Source organism: Crassostrea angulata, chromosome 2 (assembly GCF_025612915.1).
Source record: "Crassostrea angulata isolate pt1a10 chromosome 2, ASM2561291v2, whole genome shotgun sequence".
NCBI classification, from domain to species: Eukaryota; Metazoa; Mollusca; class Bivalvia; order Ostreida; family Ostreidae; genus Magallana; species Magallana angulata.
Window position 1 is genome coordinate 35,732,089 of NC_069112.1, and position 14,500 is coordinate 35,746,588.

At 35.3% G+C, this 14,500-nt stretch overlaps 1 protein-coding gene across 3 annotated transcripts in view; it reads right to left on the bottom strand.

The window, feature by feature from the left end:
* Positions 1 to 323: 323 nt before the first annotated feature.
* The window catches only part of LOC128173778 (uncharacterized), a 31,648-nt gene continuing 17,471 nt past the window's right edge, over positions 324 to 14,500 (bottom strand). For 2 of the 3 annotated variants that reach the window (XM_052839450.1, XM_052839448.1), the window contains exons 4-10: positions 8,766 to 8,903; positions 5,785 to 5,922; positions 5,225 to 5,331; positions 4,786 to 4,899; positions 4,619 to 4,674; positions 3,160 to 3,212; positions 2,042 to 3,059 (exon numbers count right to left, since the gene is read on the bottom strand). In XM_052839450.1, the coding sequence (XP_052695410.1) occupies positions 4,789 to 4,899; positions 5,225 to 5,331; positions 5,785 to 5,922; positions 8,766 to 8,903 (494 nt within the window). In that variant the 3' untranslated portion in view covers positions 2,042 to 3,059; positions 3,160 to 3,212; positions 4,619 to 4,674; positions 4,786 to 4,788. Of the gene's footprint in view, positions 1,516 to 2,041; positions 3,060 to 3,159; positions 3,213 to 4,618; positions 4,675 to 4,785; positions 4,900 to 5,224; positions 5,332 to 5,784; positions 5,923 to 8,765; positions 8,904 to 14,500 lie in introns of those variants that run through there. The other variant, XM_052839449.1, reaches the window with a different exon arrangement.

Sequence of the window (14,500 nt, forward strand, 5' to 3'; positions counted from 1 at the left end):
TCGCACGCGCGTCGTATTGTGACGAAGGCAAGTTATGTTATATGATATATATGAATTTGTTTAACCAATGAAATGGGGCGTTACAATTAGAATTAACTATTGCTTTATAATTCGAATTGCATTTACTCTTATGTCCCCTCCCCCCTTTTTTTTTTTTAAATTTATTGGAAATCTGAATTTTAAATGACAATCAACAGACCAGATCTTCTTTTTTAAATCCATCGTCGTCATTTTCGGAATTTTCCATTGTAACTTTTACCAAATTAATAACAGCAAAACCTAAGATCTATTTTCAAAGAAATAATTTCAATTGGATTCTCCATGTTTATCTTTTCATTGATATCGTTATCGTCATTCTCAAAGAGATTGTTGCCATCATGAAAGTTGACAAGGATAGGATAGGATGCACGGTACATGATTGAAATTCAATTTCATCATATCCTATCCTATCCTTAGCCAATCAGATTTGAGTATAGATTTCAGAGGGATTTTGAGAAACGAAAATTAACGTAACAATGCATTGATTATATCAATTTGTTTTACAAGTTAAAGCATTTGATAATATTTTTTGATGCATGATATTTACAAAACGGTGCAGAAAATTGATGGGCCTTAGTCGGCGCTACATGTTTGTCAATTTGTTCGTAAGTATAGAGTTACTGTAGGAATTCGATGTCACACATGATTACTACATAATAAATTTGTTGACTTCATTTAAGTCTACAAAATGTTAAACACTTGATTCATAGACGGACAATGGGACATATAAATAAACCTTTACACAAATACGTTAACAGTCATGCAATCAATCACATCACAATGGAGAGTTTATTCAGAGTCATCGCAATGATCAAACGCAACATCCATCATCTTTTCCAGAAAACAGAGAACGCAATAGGCTAGGTCCATGGCATAGGTCACGCCGTCCTCTCACATCGATCAAGAGGTACCTGCTCATGGATGTCCCATACAATCCCTGCAGGTGTAGTGGTCCCCTAACATCCGCTTCCACAAAATCGGACTTCTGGCCTGGAACCTGCAAATCTAGACGAGCTGAGGACTCATGCCATTCCCTTCTAAAATGTCCCTGCTGCTTGCAGTTAAGGCAATGACCGTACCACAGATAATGCTTGCCTTTTCCAGATGTATATATCCCACGGTTAGGTGGAGTAACCTTTCTGCAAGAGTTACAACCCAGTCCTCGTTACTGACTGTCCACTGAAACAATACGCACTTCCCTTCGACACGGGTTAAGGGCTTGATGGCTAAGCTAAATCTTCACATAGTACACGGCCTCATACAGAGGATGGGGAGGGGGGCTTTCAATCAACATTGTACTCGCTCTCGTGCCCTGACAACTCATTGAAAAGAGCAAAACTGCCTGCTCCTGAAGCACCTCTCCTGGGACTTTTGAGCCTCGAGCCCGCTGTGCAATCTCCATGACACGGTCGCCCCATTGTTCTAATTTCTCCTCTTCTCCTTGGGTCATTGAGTATAACTCCACCTGACACAAAGCTCGAGGTGCTTCCTTACCAAATATCTGGTCAAATCTTATGGAAACTCAATTTCTAATCCCGCGACGAGAGGATGTAGAAAAACTTGAGTGCTGGTTACTCCACTGATACACTAAGAGCCAATAAACTGTCATCTATCCACCCCTAGTACCTTCCTAAAGTTCTGATTTTGGCCTAAAACAACCCCCACTCTATGCTACCGTTGTACTTTAGACTCTTGGGCTCAGCTTAGATATTCCACCCTGACCGCCCCGACTACTGCTTTAGGTTGATGCATTTCCAGCCGGCCTCCCTAGTATTCCCAGTGACACATTCTCCCTAACTAATGGGTAAGCTGACATAGCATCACTACCAACTGAAACTCTTATAGGTTCAGGAGTACTAAAGGTGACATTGCACCCCACCTGATTATCGGGTTGATCCCTACTGTACCCCTGCCAAAGGGACAAGTGTAAGTAGGTATGGGGTTCCAGAGAGCTTCGAAATAGAGTGCATAGCTTCCACCCCCCCCCCCCCCCCCCCCCCCCCCCGTGGGATGGCGGACTTTGTAAATGCATTCATATTTGATATGGCCCCATCATACAAAGATTCCCCCAAGGGCACCACACTTACTCTAACAAACATGTTCCCTGACGTTGCTGTCTGAAGCGTGACATACTCATCCGCCTCTGGATTTCCATGGGAGAACTACCAGACTACGACTGGTGTGACAATAGTGTAACAAGGAACACTTGCTACACTCCTAATAACTCTTGCTGTGACCACAGTGTTACTAGAATGAGAAGCTGTACAATTGTTGTCCTCCCTGGGATTAAATCCTGAGAGCAGGTTTGTATCCCTAGCTGCACTGTCACCATTAACCCCCTCGGTGAGGGACATTTCTACCTCCCCAGAAAATGAACTGTACTCTGGTGGCCTAATTGGAGATAAAGAAAAAGCTGGTCAACCATGTCCGTCGTTAATCCCTCCCAGGCAAATGTATCCCTCCCTTGGGCCCCTGCAAAGCCATCCTTCTAAACTACCTTGCTCCCCGGAACACCCATGCCACTCATGAACCAGGAGCTCTGCATACCCTGACTAAATAATTCTAGCTTCCCCTCCATTGTCCCAATATACAAACAACGACAATGCACTCCCCTACTACAATAAAAACATAACATGAAATTAAAACCAACCACATTTCCAAAATTTGCCGAACCGTGTGATGTCTCTTAAGCACCACGCCGGTCCCAAAAGACCGCTAATAATATGATTTTAATATACACGAAACAACAACACAAATCACTGGAGTAAACAGGTATAACAAATTATAAGGAAAACGAGATAAAACTGACAAAGCACAGGAATACAAGACACAGCGTGCAATTTGCCTCGGCCTGATAAACGGAGAAAACGAGCTACATAGCCACCCTGATACCGAACTCGATCCTAATTATCATAAAAAAATACCCCCCATATTCACTACAATAGGATAGGATAGTTTTGTCAACTTTCATAATAGTAGCGACGTATCACCGCTTTTATCTGGATGCTTCATCTACGTCTCTAAAAAAAATAATTTTTTATTTTTGCATTAGCTTTCTCGAATTAAACAATTGCCAATTGATACAAACAAAACAAACTGATCAATGCTTAAAGTGAATACCCGTGTCATCTTCTTGCTCATTGTCATCTCTCCTCCTTGTTTTACTCTTCCGTCTGCAAAATAAAAAATATCTCCATTTATTTGTCAAAAATGAAGACAATTCAACGTTATAAATAGAAAAGCAAGTTCGGCAGTTTACGACAAAAGTATCTTTGAAATTAATATGACCTTGTGGGGCTCTAAACTACCTTGCTCCCCGGAACACCCATGCCACCCACGATTCAGGAATTCTGCATATCTGACTAAATTACCCTAGCTTTCCCTTCATTGTCACAATATATACACACTAACGACAATGAACTGCCCTACTACAAAAATAACATAACACGAAATTAAAACCTACCACATTTAAGACTGGCCGAACCGTGTGGTGTCCCCTAAGCACCACACCTGTATAAAAGACCGCTAAAATAACCTGCACGAAGCGCCATTCTTGTGATTTTACTACTGATGAAAACAACAACACAAATCACGTGAGTAAAAACGTATATTTAAGGATAAGGAAAACAAGATAAAACTAAAAAACCACAAGAATATAAGACACAGCATGCAACTGTACTCGGCCTGATCAATGGACACAACGCATTATCCCGGATCCCTTACTCGATCCCTTTTAACAAAAATACCCCACAAATTCACTACAATAGGATAGGATATCTCTGTAAACTTTCATAACAACAGCATGTTTTCACCGCTTTTATCTAGATGTTTTATGTAAGTCTCAAAAAAATAACTATTAGTCCCCCGCTCCGAAGGGGAAGGGGGTATACTGTTTTACCCTTGTGTGTATGTTTTTCTGTCTATCCGTCTGTCCTTCTGTCTGTCTATCCGTCTGTCTGTCTGACCGTAACAAAAAAATTTGTTGCATTTTTCTCAGTAAATACTCATCGCAGATGCTAAAAATTTAACACACTATTTGTTAAGTCGTGCTATATGGTGGGATATATTTTTATACCAATTGAACGTCAACGTCCTGTTAAACGACGACTTTGTTTATTTTTTAGCCTAAATTTTCAAAGGAATTGTCGTCAAAGATTTATCGGCAACTATTTACTGCAGATGCTTGACATTTGAACACACTATTTGTTTAGGCATGCCATATAATGGGATAAATATTTGTACCAATCAGACTTCATATTCGTGTTAAATGACGATTTGATTATTTTTAGTCTTAATTTTCAAACAAATTTTCGTCAAAGATTTCTCAGCAACTATTTATCGCAGATGCTTGAAATTTTAACACACTTTTTGTTTTGGCATGATATATAGTAGGATGCATTTTTGTTGTAAACTTCTTGTTTAATGTCAGCTTTGCTTATTTTGCATATTCACATTAGAGCGGGGTATTACTAGTGAGCATTGGCTGAGGTATCTTGTTTCATTTGCTTTAGCTTTCTCAAATTAAACAATCGCCAATTGATACCAACAAAACAAATTGATCAATGCTTAAAGTGAATACCCGTTTCGTCGTTCCCGTCACTGCCTTCTGTCGGTTTCTTTGTTTTACGTTTCCAACTACAAAAGAAAAATATCCATTTTATTGTGAAAATGAAGACAATTGAACGTTAAAAATAGAAAAGCAAGTTCGGCAATTTTCGAGAACAGTATCTGTTAAATAAATATGACCTCTTAAAGAAGGCGATAGCAACTATGGCAATAGCTATCATCCAACAAACGACGACAACAATAAAAAAAAACGACGAAAACAATCCATTCAGTTCTGTTATTCATGTAGTTGCTCTACAAAGATAAAAGTTGAATGTACGTGAAAAAATGCAAATAATATGAATTTGTTACATAAGTTATCTGCATTGTTTTTTTAAAGAAAAGTACAATTTTTTATTGACATGTGCATATACTACTGCAGTAGCGATTTCAAATTCCACAGGAGAAATTCAGTCTTATAACATATATTTATCAATTTCATCCATGCACACCTAATTTAATAAAAATTTTCAAGTTTTCTTTCAAATTACACGAGTTTTCATATATTTAATTGATAAAATAGAGTGGTATTCATTAACAAAAAATGATGTAAATGTAGAAATAAAATATTAGTCATTACCTGTTCATCAGGATTACAAACCCCGGTCACATGATGGCATCTCTGGTGAGTGCAGTTTTTGCTACATTTTAGTGCACAGTTTTTACCATAGAACGTTTCTTTACAATCTGCACAAACGAAAATATCTTTTAAAAACAATATTTTGGTTGTAATCAACTTTTAAAGTTTTATTTCATTTTTACAAAACGTACAGAGTTTTATTAAACACATTTCCTTTACATATCTAAATAAAATCAATGTTGTGCAATACCAGTGTAATATTCAATGATTTCAATCAGATTTGTTAGCCATATTTCATGAAATGTCTAATGAAAATTGTATATTCATTAAATCCGAAATGACAAATTCATTATAATTTGTTACGGTTATGGCGGTATATTTTTAGTTAACATTGAAGATAAAGATTATAATATTGGATGCTCCCTAAAAGTTTCATTTTTGACGCGTTTATACGATTTGATTGTCTACTACACGTAGTATATTTAATCAACTGAAACAAAGAAGTGACACTTATCTTTGCCAACCAAAAATATCAGAGAAAATGTCATAAAAATATTCACGTTCAGAACAGAGTGAACCGATGTATCCTGCAGAACAACCATCCGGACAGGATCCGTTTATCTTGTTACACGGAGACTTCCCTCGGCATTCACCACATTTCTGTAGACAGTTAATTCCATAATTCCCTGGGCTACATTCTACATTAATGAAAGAAAATAAACTAGAAACGAGCTCGTAGCATAATAACGAGTAGGTCTTCCGTCGTCGCTGCGTCATACTCGCGATGTAAAACAATACATTTAACATTGCCATAGTGCAATGTAAAATGTAAAGACTATAGACCCATAATAGGGAGGACAAATAATTTCGATATACATAAGATTTTGTTTCACGAAGATTTGTTTGTGAAAAACAATTTCTCTCGCGCCATATGCATGAAAATTAAATGATATGGTGTGTTATTATATTCCTAATAATGCATAAAGCCTAATAAGGCTAATACATGTAACTTTAGTCTTAAAGTGGATGAAAAAAATGTCTTGGATTGAGGGCTCTTGGAGCTTATTTTGTCCCTTTTTATCAATTGTTCGAGGATTGTCTGGAACAGGTGTATACACATTTTATCGATTGTTTTTCTTTGCGTAACTCTCTTTTAAACTATTTAGCGATGCATGCTTAGAAATGTAATTTATCATGGTCGTCGTATTGAATGTGTAAAAACATATCGATACCATTTCGTTTATTTTTATAGCAGCATCACTTCATTGGATCTAAATTGCAAATGCTGTTATGTCTTTTTCGTATTAAAGTATGTATACACATCTGTTGTCTAACTTTTGGACCCCCCCCCCTCCAAATTTTTCTTAGAACAACATTGTACTAATATTTGTTCATCTTTGCCAACTCGATCGATAAAAAGAACATACCTACTAAATGTACGATACTATATTGGCAAATTGAGATCCTTATAGTTGTCTATAATTTGATTCTCCGCATGTAGTTTTTGCATGTGCAGTTTATTTTGAGAAACTTAATCATCATAATTCTCTACATAGAGACATAATCACATTGACGACGATATTTACACAGATTGTATGCCCTGTATGAAGGCCAAAAGACAAATTTTTTTACGCATACTATTTAACGAAAGCGGCAAGCTGTCTTGTTGTTAATTTTGAATTTACAGGGTGCGTGAAAATACAAAACTTACCACTTGAAAACAGCTGTCATGTAGTAAATTTTGTATTCACACCTTCCCAGTAATTTCAAAAAGAATTCATGACAGAGCGCAAATCAATATTTGGGAAAATACAGTTATATGTAAAGATCGTCAACATTTTTACAGGGGGTTCTTGAGAATAATTATTTTTGTCGGGGAGGAGAAGGACCAAGGACTTTTTTCCGTAATTCTACAGTGTAGAATTTTCAGAACCCTCCCCATTCTCAAGATCCGCTCATAAAGGTTTAGAAAGATAAATTTATGTATTTTGATGTAAACAAAACTATTTGATTTCTTCTTGCCCCAGTGTTTCAAATATTCTTTGGAGCTTCGTGGAAAATCTTATTCTGACTATTGTGTTTGGTCAGGTTTTTCACAACAAGGAGGATTTTCTTTATTTTCCTAAAAAAGCAAGAAGCGGTCACATTTTTATTGTTATCATTTTACAATTCATTTAATGGTTTAATAAAACAAGGTTTGAAGTTTCGAGATGCAACTCGCCAATGCTTTATATGAAACGATGGATGGAAAAGAATTACATCACAGTCTTTTGGAATACAAAAAGACATGCACAATGAGCTTTTTGAGGGTGTTCCAGACAATCGGGATTATTACCTAACGTTAAAAGGACATTTATATTTCCATAATGCATATTTTAATATGGACTCTTTACGTAGACGATTATATTTATAAAGTGGGTATGCCCGTATGTAGGTTTAAAACACAAACATTTTACGTGTATTTTTATCGAACACGACATCCATCATTCGATTTTCATCAATATAGTTACATGTAAGCAATCACCTATCTGATTAATTAATCTACAAGTAAATATGTTAAATTCGAAAATGAAAATGACGGTTTCTCTTAAAGTTAAAATAAAAAGAAACAAAATATCCTAAACGAAAATCAAAACAATTTAAAATCACCGACACGAATGAAAATGTCAACGCATTGAAATATTTAACTTCATTTTACTTAACATAAACGGCACAATATATTTTGGATGTTTCAAATATTCCCTTCTCACGTAAGCTGTTGCAAAACCAAATTTATCTCCGTTCAACTTCAAAATGGCTGCTTTTAACATAGACCGGTCCTCTAAACTGGTTTTCGATATATGAAATATCGAGCCCTAAGTTAAATTGATTGACCCCCATTCTCTCTGTCGTATTATTATTTTCGTAAACTACTCAAATTTGAAACAGAATTAGCCCTTATTTTTTGTAATTTATATATTCCTTACCATAAGGATGATTTATGTTAAATTACGTGAAATTTGACTCAGTAGTTTTTGAGTAGAAGATTTTTAAAAATGCACCCCCTTTTTCTAGAGTTTCGAGGTTTTCTCTGCTTTGATAAAGATCGGTCTTTCATATCTGCAATTGATATTTGCCTTCCCTTAAGGATGCTTTGTGCCAAATTTGGTTAAAATATGCAAAGTGGTTTTAGAGAAGAAGTTCAAAATGTAAAAAGTATACAGACGGACAGACAGACGGACGAAGGACAAAATGTGATCAGAATAGCTCACTTGAGCTTTCAGCTCAGGTGAGCTATTAAACTCATTTCATGAAAATTGTATATTCATTAAACATCAAATGACGCATGCATTATAATTTGTTATGGTTATGGCAGTATTTTTTAGTAAACATAGAAGATAAAGATTAACAATGTTGGATACTCGCTAAAAGTTTTTACTTTGAGACGTTTATTCGATTTGATTGTCTGCTACATGTAGTTTATTTAATCAACCGAAACAAAGAAGTGACACTTCTCTTTGCCAACCAAAAAAATCAGAGAAAATGTCATAAAAATATTCACGTTCAGAACAGAGTGAACCGATGTATCCTGCAGAACAACCATCCGGACAGGATCCGTTTATCTTGTTACACGGAGACTTCCCTCGGCATTCACCACATTTCTGTAGACAGTTAATTCCATAATTCCCTGGGCTACATTCTACATTAATGAAAGAAAATAAACTAGAAACGAGCTCGTAGCATAATAACGAGTAGGTCTTCCGTCGTCGCTGCGTCATACTCGCGATGTAAAACAATACATTTAACATTGCCATAGTGCAATGTAAAATGTAAAGACTATAGACCCATAATAGGGAGGACAAATAATTTCGATATACATAAGATTTTGTTTCACGAAGATTTGTTTGTGAAAAACAATTTCTCTCGCGCCATATGCATGAAAATTAAATGATATGGTGTGTTATTATATTCCTAATAATGCATAAAGCCTAATAAGGCTAATACATGTAACTTTAGTCTTAAAGTGGATGAAAAAAATGTCTTGGATTGAGGGCTCTTGGAGCTTATTTTGTCCCTTTTTATCAATTGTTCGAGGATTCTCTGGAACATGTGTATACACATTTTATCGATTGTTTTTCTTTGCGTAACTCTCATTTAAACTATTTAGCGATGCATGCTTAGAAATGTAATTTATCATGGTCGTCTTATTGAATGTGTAAAAACATATCGATACCATTTCGTTTATTTTTATAGCACCATCACTTCATTGGATCTAAATTGCAAATGCTGTTATGTCTTTTTCGTATTAAAGTATGTATACACATCTGGTGTCTAACTTCTGGATCCCCCCCCCTCCAAATTTTTCTTAGAACAACATTGTACTAATATTTGTTCATCTTTGCCAATTCGATCGATAAAAAGAACATACCTACTAAATGTACGATACTATATAGGCAAATTGAGATCCTTATAGTTGTCTATAATTTGATTCTCCGCATGTAGTTTTTGTTTGTGCAGTTTATTTTGAGAAACTTAATCACCATAATTCTCTACATATAGACAGAATCACATTGACGACGATATTTACACAGATTGTATGCCCTGTATGAAGGCCAAAAGACAAATTTTTTTACGCATACTATTTAACAAAAGCGGCAAGCTGTCTTGTTGTTAATTTTGAATTTACAGGGTGCGTGAAAATACAAAACTTACCACTTGAAAACAGTTGTCATGTTGTAAATTTTGTATTTACACCTTCCCAGTAAATTCAAAAAGAATTCATGACAGAGCGCAAATCAATATTTGGAAAAATACAGTTATATGTAAAGATCGTCAACATTTTTACAGGGGGTTCTTAAGAATAAATATTTTTTTTGTCGGGGAGGAGAAGGACCAAGGACTTTTTCCGTAATTTTACAGTGTAGAATTTTCAGACCCCTCCCCATTCTCAAGATCCGCGCATAAAGGTATAGAAAGATAAATTTATGTATTTTGATGTAAACAAAACTATTTGATTTCTTCTTGCCCCAGTGTTTCAAATATTCTTTGGAGCTTCGTGGAAAATCTTATTCTGACTATTGTGTTTGGTCAGGTTTTCACAACAAGGAGGACTTTCTTTATTTTCCTAAAAAGGCAAGAAGCGGACACATTTTTTGTGTTTTCATTTTTCAATTCAGTTAATGATTTAAAAAACGAGGTATGAAGTTTCAAGATGCAACTCGCCATTGCTTTATATGAAACGATTGTTGGAAAAGAATTCAATTGAACTGGATCATTGTTGGACGGATATCATGTCTCAACTGACATAGATTGTAAATTTACAACATGACCCAAAATGTTGGCCCAAAGTTGCGTTCCCAACTAACATTGACACTCAAGTTAGATGTGTCAAGTGCACATTGGCCCAATGCTGGCCCAACGCTGTTAAGCCAACGCTAACCTTACAACCTACAGCAAATGTTGGCCCAACAAAGTCATGCTATCTGGGTATTGTTTCGGACCACCGTTTCAGACCCTGTTCTGAACCTAGTCCGAACTGAGCCTTTGCTCCCGGTCTACATGATATTGTTAAATTTTTCAAATGGTCCACCCGCAGAATTTTGGGGTCCCGATAATGAAACATAAACCCGTACCTACTATTATCGCTGTATCTCTACTCTCTGATTGAGGTCTTCTCTCCTCTGCGTCTATCAGCAGACGAACAACTATGCGCAGACGCGCTTCCTATTTATACCCTACGTCAATTCTGCTGACTCATCGCAGGGTCATCAAAACGTTTAAGACAATTAACCACACACAAGGAAAAGTTTATTCTCTTTTGTCTTTTTTATATTTAGAGCTATCATAGTAAGCATCATTTTTTCACATACATGTACACATTTTAGCGCCTTTGACGCAAATGCCTCTGAGCGCTAAAATTAATAGTGCGCCAACGATTTTCCATATGGATTTAAACATGGATTTAATAATTCGATTTTAATTGCTTTTTATATCTCTCATTAGCACCTTGAAAATTGGGTTCTCCCCATGCCACTTCCATTTAACGCCTCGAAGTGAAAATGAGATTAAGCGTGGCGATCGTTAACGCTGACAATACATGATTGATCATTATTTCTTTGATCTCTGATTAGTGGATATAAAGATACATGTAACAAGACGGTACCTCCTTTTGTGTTATTTTAATGTAAAATAAATGTAAAAAAGATTCGCTCATGGTGATCGAAACTAATGGTAAATGTAGCATTCAATTTCACTTTTAGTTTCGGGACTCTTCGAGTGTTATCCAAGTCGACACGTTTAATTCAATGTCCGATAACCCAAATTTGTTTACCAACAAAATTACATATCATCGCCAATAAATGAAGTTTTGATATCTATCTAATGACGATTTACACAAAAGTAAGTGTATTGTTTCAACGACAGTTTACCGTGCATGGGAGATAGAAATCTGAGTCGTTGTGTTCACGTGCTTGAGTGAACACAAAACTAAATTTGGGCGTGATCGATTATCAAACAAGAACATTTTTGTTTTCTTTTTTAAAGAAAGGTGACGTGTGCTAAAATATAATTGCGCCAATGTACTAGCACTTGCGTTTGCGCTAAAATACGTATGCGCCAAATTTTCTCGTTTTACAGTATTGACATTTTATGTCATTTATAATTGTTATGATGCTATCGATTTAATTTTCTGTCCGTTATGAGTGATTTATTAAATTTCCAAATACCTTTTTCTTTTCACAAATTCATTATTTGCTTTGGGATAAGAAAGAGGAATAATCTGATGTTCTCATGTTTAATACTGGTGACATCGTTTGTAATGGTTCCGAAATTATGAAGAAGTCTAGTCTAGCTTGCTTTATAGGTTTTTTTTTTCCTCCAAGTGTATCACTTCAAAAAGGACAATGTTCACGGACGACATCTTTAAGGTTAAGTGTGTCAATTAGCTTCAGTTCTGGCTCTAGGATTATCAAGATTTTGGTAATTCATAGAATCAAAATCTTTATCTAATATAAAGATGAAATCCCTCCTAAAATAATGTGATGTGACTTATATACGTCATCAATTTTTCTATCCACTTCTGAATAAAAGTGTGGCCTGTCATTATTGGGACAATTTATATGTAGGAATGGTATATATTAAATTTCTACATTTAGTATGAAGTATTTTCCTGAGTCATCTTGTATTACATTTAAGGACTTAAACTAACAATTATTATTCACAAAAGTTTCAACTCCTGAAGAATTTGATTTAAAAGAACTAAAAAATATTTTATAAACCCATAGCGTTTTAACCATTTTTTTTCATTTTGTTTAGTAAAATGGGTATCTTGTAGCATACATGTATAAATATTACAGTTCTTTGATATAAGAATGTTAAAACATCCTTTTGCTTATTTACATCCCCCGGGTCTTGGCATTTACTGTAAGAAGTTTAAGAAGGTTTTCTTTTATTCTTTCATCCATGATAGGTAAAAAATGAAACGAGTAAATAAGATACCCGCCCCCAAAAATAAGAAAACAAGAGGTCAAGGGGCCACATAGCTCACCTGAGCAACAATTGACTTAATTCTAATCAAATTAGCATTACAGTATCAAAAATATCTTGACAACTAAGTACAGTAGATCTTGCTAAAATAAAATTGAAAAACTGCCAATTTTTATCCACTTCTTTTTTTTTGGGGGTAAATGCCAAGCCCCTTTTGTTGTTACAGTCGGTTCAAGCATATCTTTTACAACATACACCATAGCATAGCATAGCATTGAAATCTCATAGCATAGCATTGGAATCTCATACCATAGCATACAATCTCATAGAATCACATTCGTCATATCATACCATAGCATTGCATACAACATTCTTTTAACTCGGTTTTAAATGTTTTTATTTAAAAAAATAAATGTTTACATAATAGATTTGTGGTAAACTTTGGCATCTTATCTTACTTCGAAATGTGTGGAACTCTTCTGTGTATGGAGGCGTTTTTGTTCAAATCTCATAGCATACCATAGCATAGCATACCATATCATTAAGCCCTTCATTTCAATTTCTCATTGCATAGCATACAAATATCTCATTGCATAGCATACAAATATCATAGCATAGCATACAAATGTCATAGCATATCATTAAATTCACATACCATAGCATAGCATAAACTTGTAAAAGATATGCATGAAATGACTGTAAACCTCTTTTTCTCTATTCCTATATAACCCCCCTCCCCCCCCCCCCCCCATTTCGTGGCCCCACTTTTCTCTAGGGAATCATGGTTTCATCAAACTTAAATTTGCATAACCTGTGCATTCACACTAAGTACTGAGTTTTGGACCGAAAACTTTCCCAGAATATTTTTAAAGATTTTCTCTATATATTCCTATGTAAAAATTCAAACCACCATCACAGCCACGCCTTACCCCCAGGGACTGTGATTTTGCAAACTTGAATTTACACTATCCGAGGATGCCTCTACACAAGTTTGAGCTTTTCTGGCCATATAGTTTTTAAAAAGAAGATTTTTAAAGATATTCTCTATATATTCCTACCTAAAAATTCACCCCCATTGTGGCCTCACCCTACCCCTGTACTATTATTTAAACAAACTTTAATCTATACGATCCGGGGATGCTTCCACTTAAATTTGGGCTTTCCTGACCTAATAGTATTGAGAAGATTTTTAAAGATTTTCTCTATATATAAAAATTTATCTTTGTGGCCCCACCATACCCCCAGGGACCATGATTTGAACAAACTATAATCTGCATTATCTGAGGTGGTTACACGCCAATTTCAGCTTTCTTGGCCAAATAGTTTTAAAAGAATTTTTTAAAAAGATTTTCTCTATATATTCCTGTATAAAAATATAACCCTTAATTATGGCTCCATTCTACCCTCAGGGACCGTGACCTGAGGGAACTTAAAACTACACTATCTGAGGATGCTTCCACTCAAATTTGAGCTTTCCTGGCCTGATAGTTTTTGAGAAGAAGATTTTTTTTTATATATTCCTATGTAAAACTTGATTCCCCCATTGTGGCCCCAACCTACATGTACCCCCTGGGACTAAGATTTGAATAAACTTGAATCTACACTACATGAGGATGCTGAGGAAAGTAATTAATTAAATTACAATTACTAGCTTAAATTCTTCAATTAAATAACCATTACCATTACAAGAGTTTTCAAATGTAATTAATTAAATTACAATTACTTTGCAGTTGTAATTCATTAAATTACAAATTACATTTTCATCAAAATTTACTAAAACCATGATTTATTTACAACACATAAACATTTAAG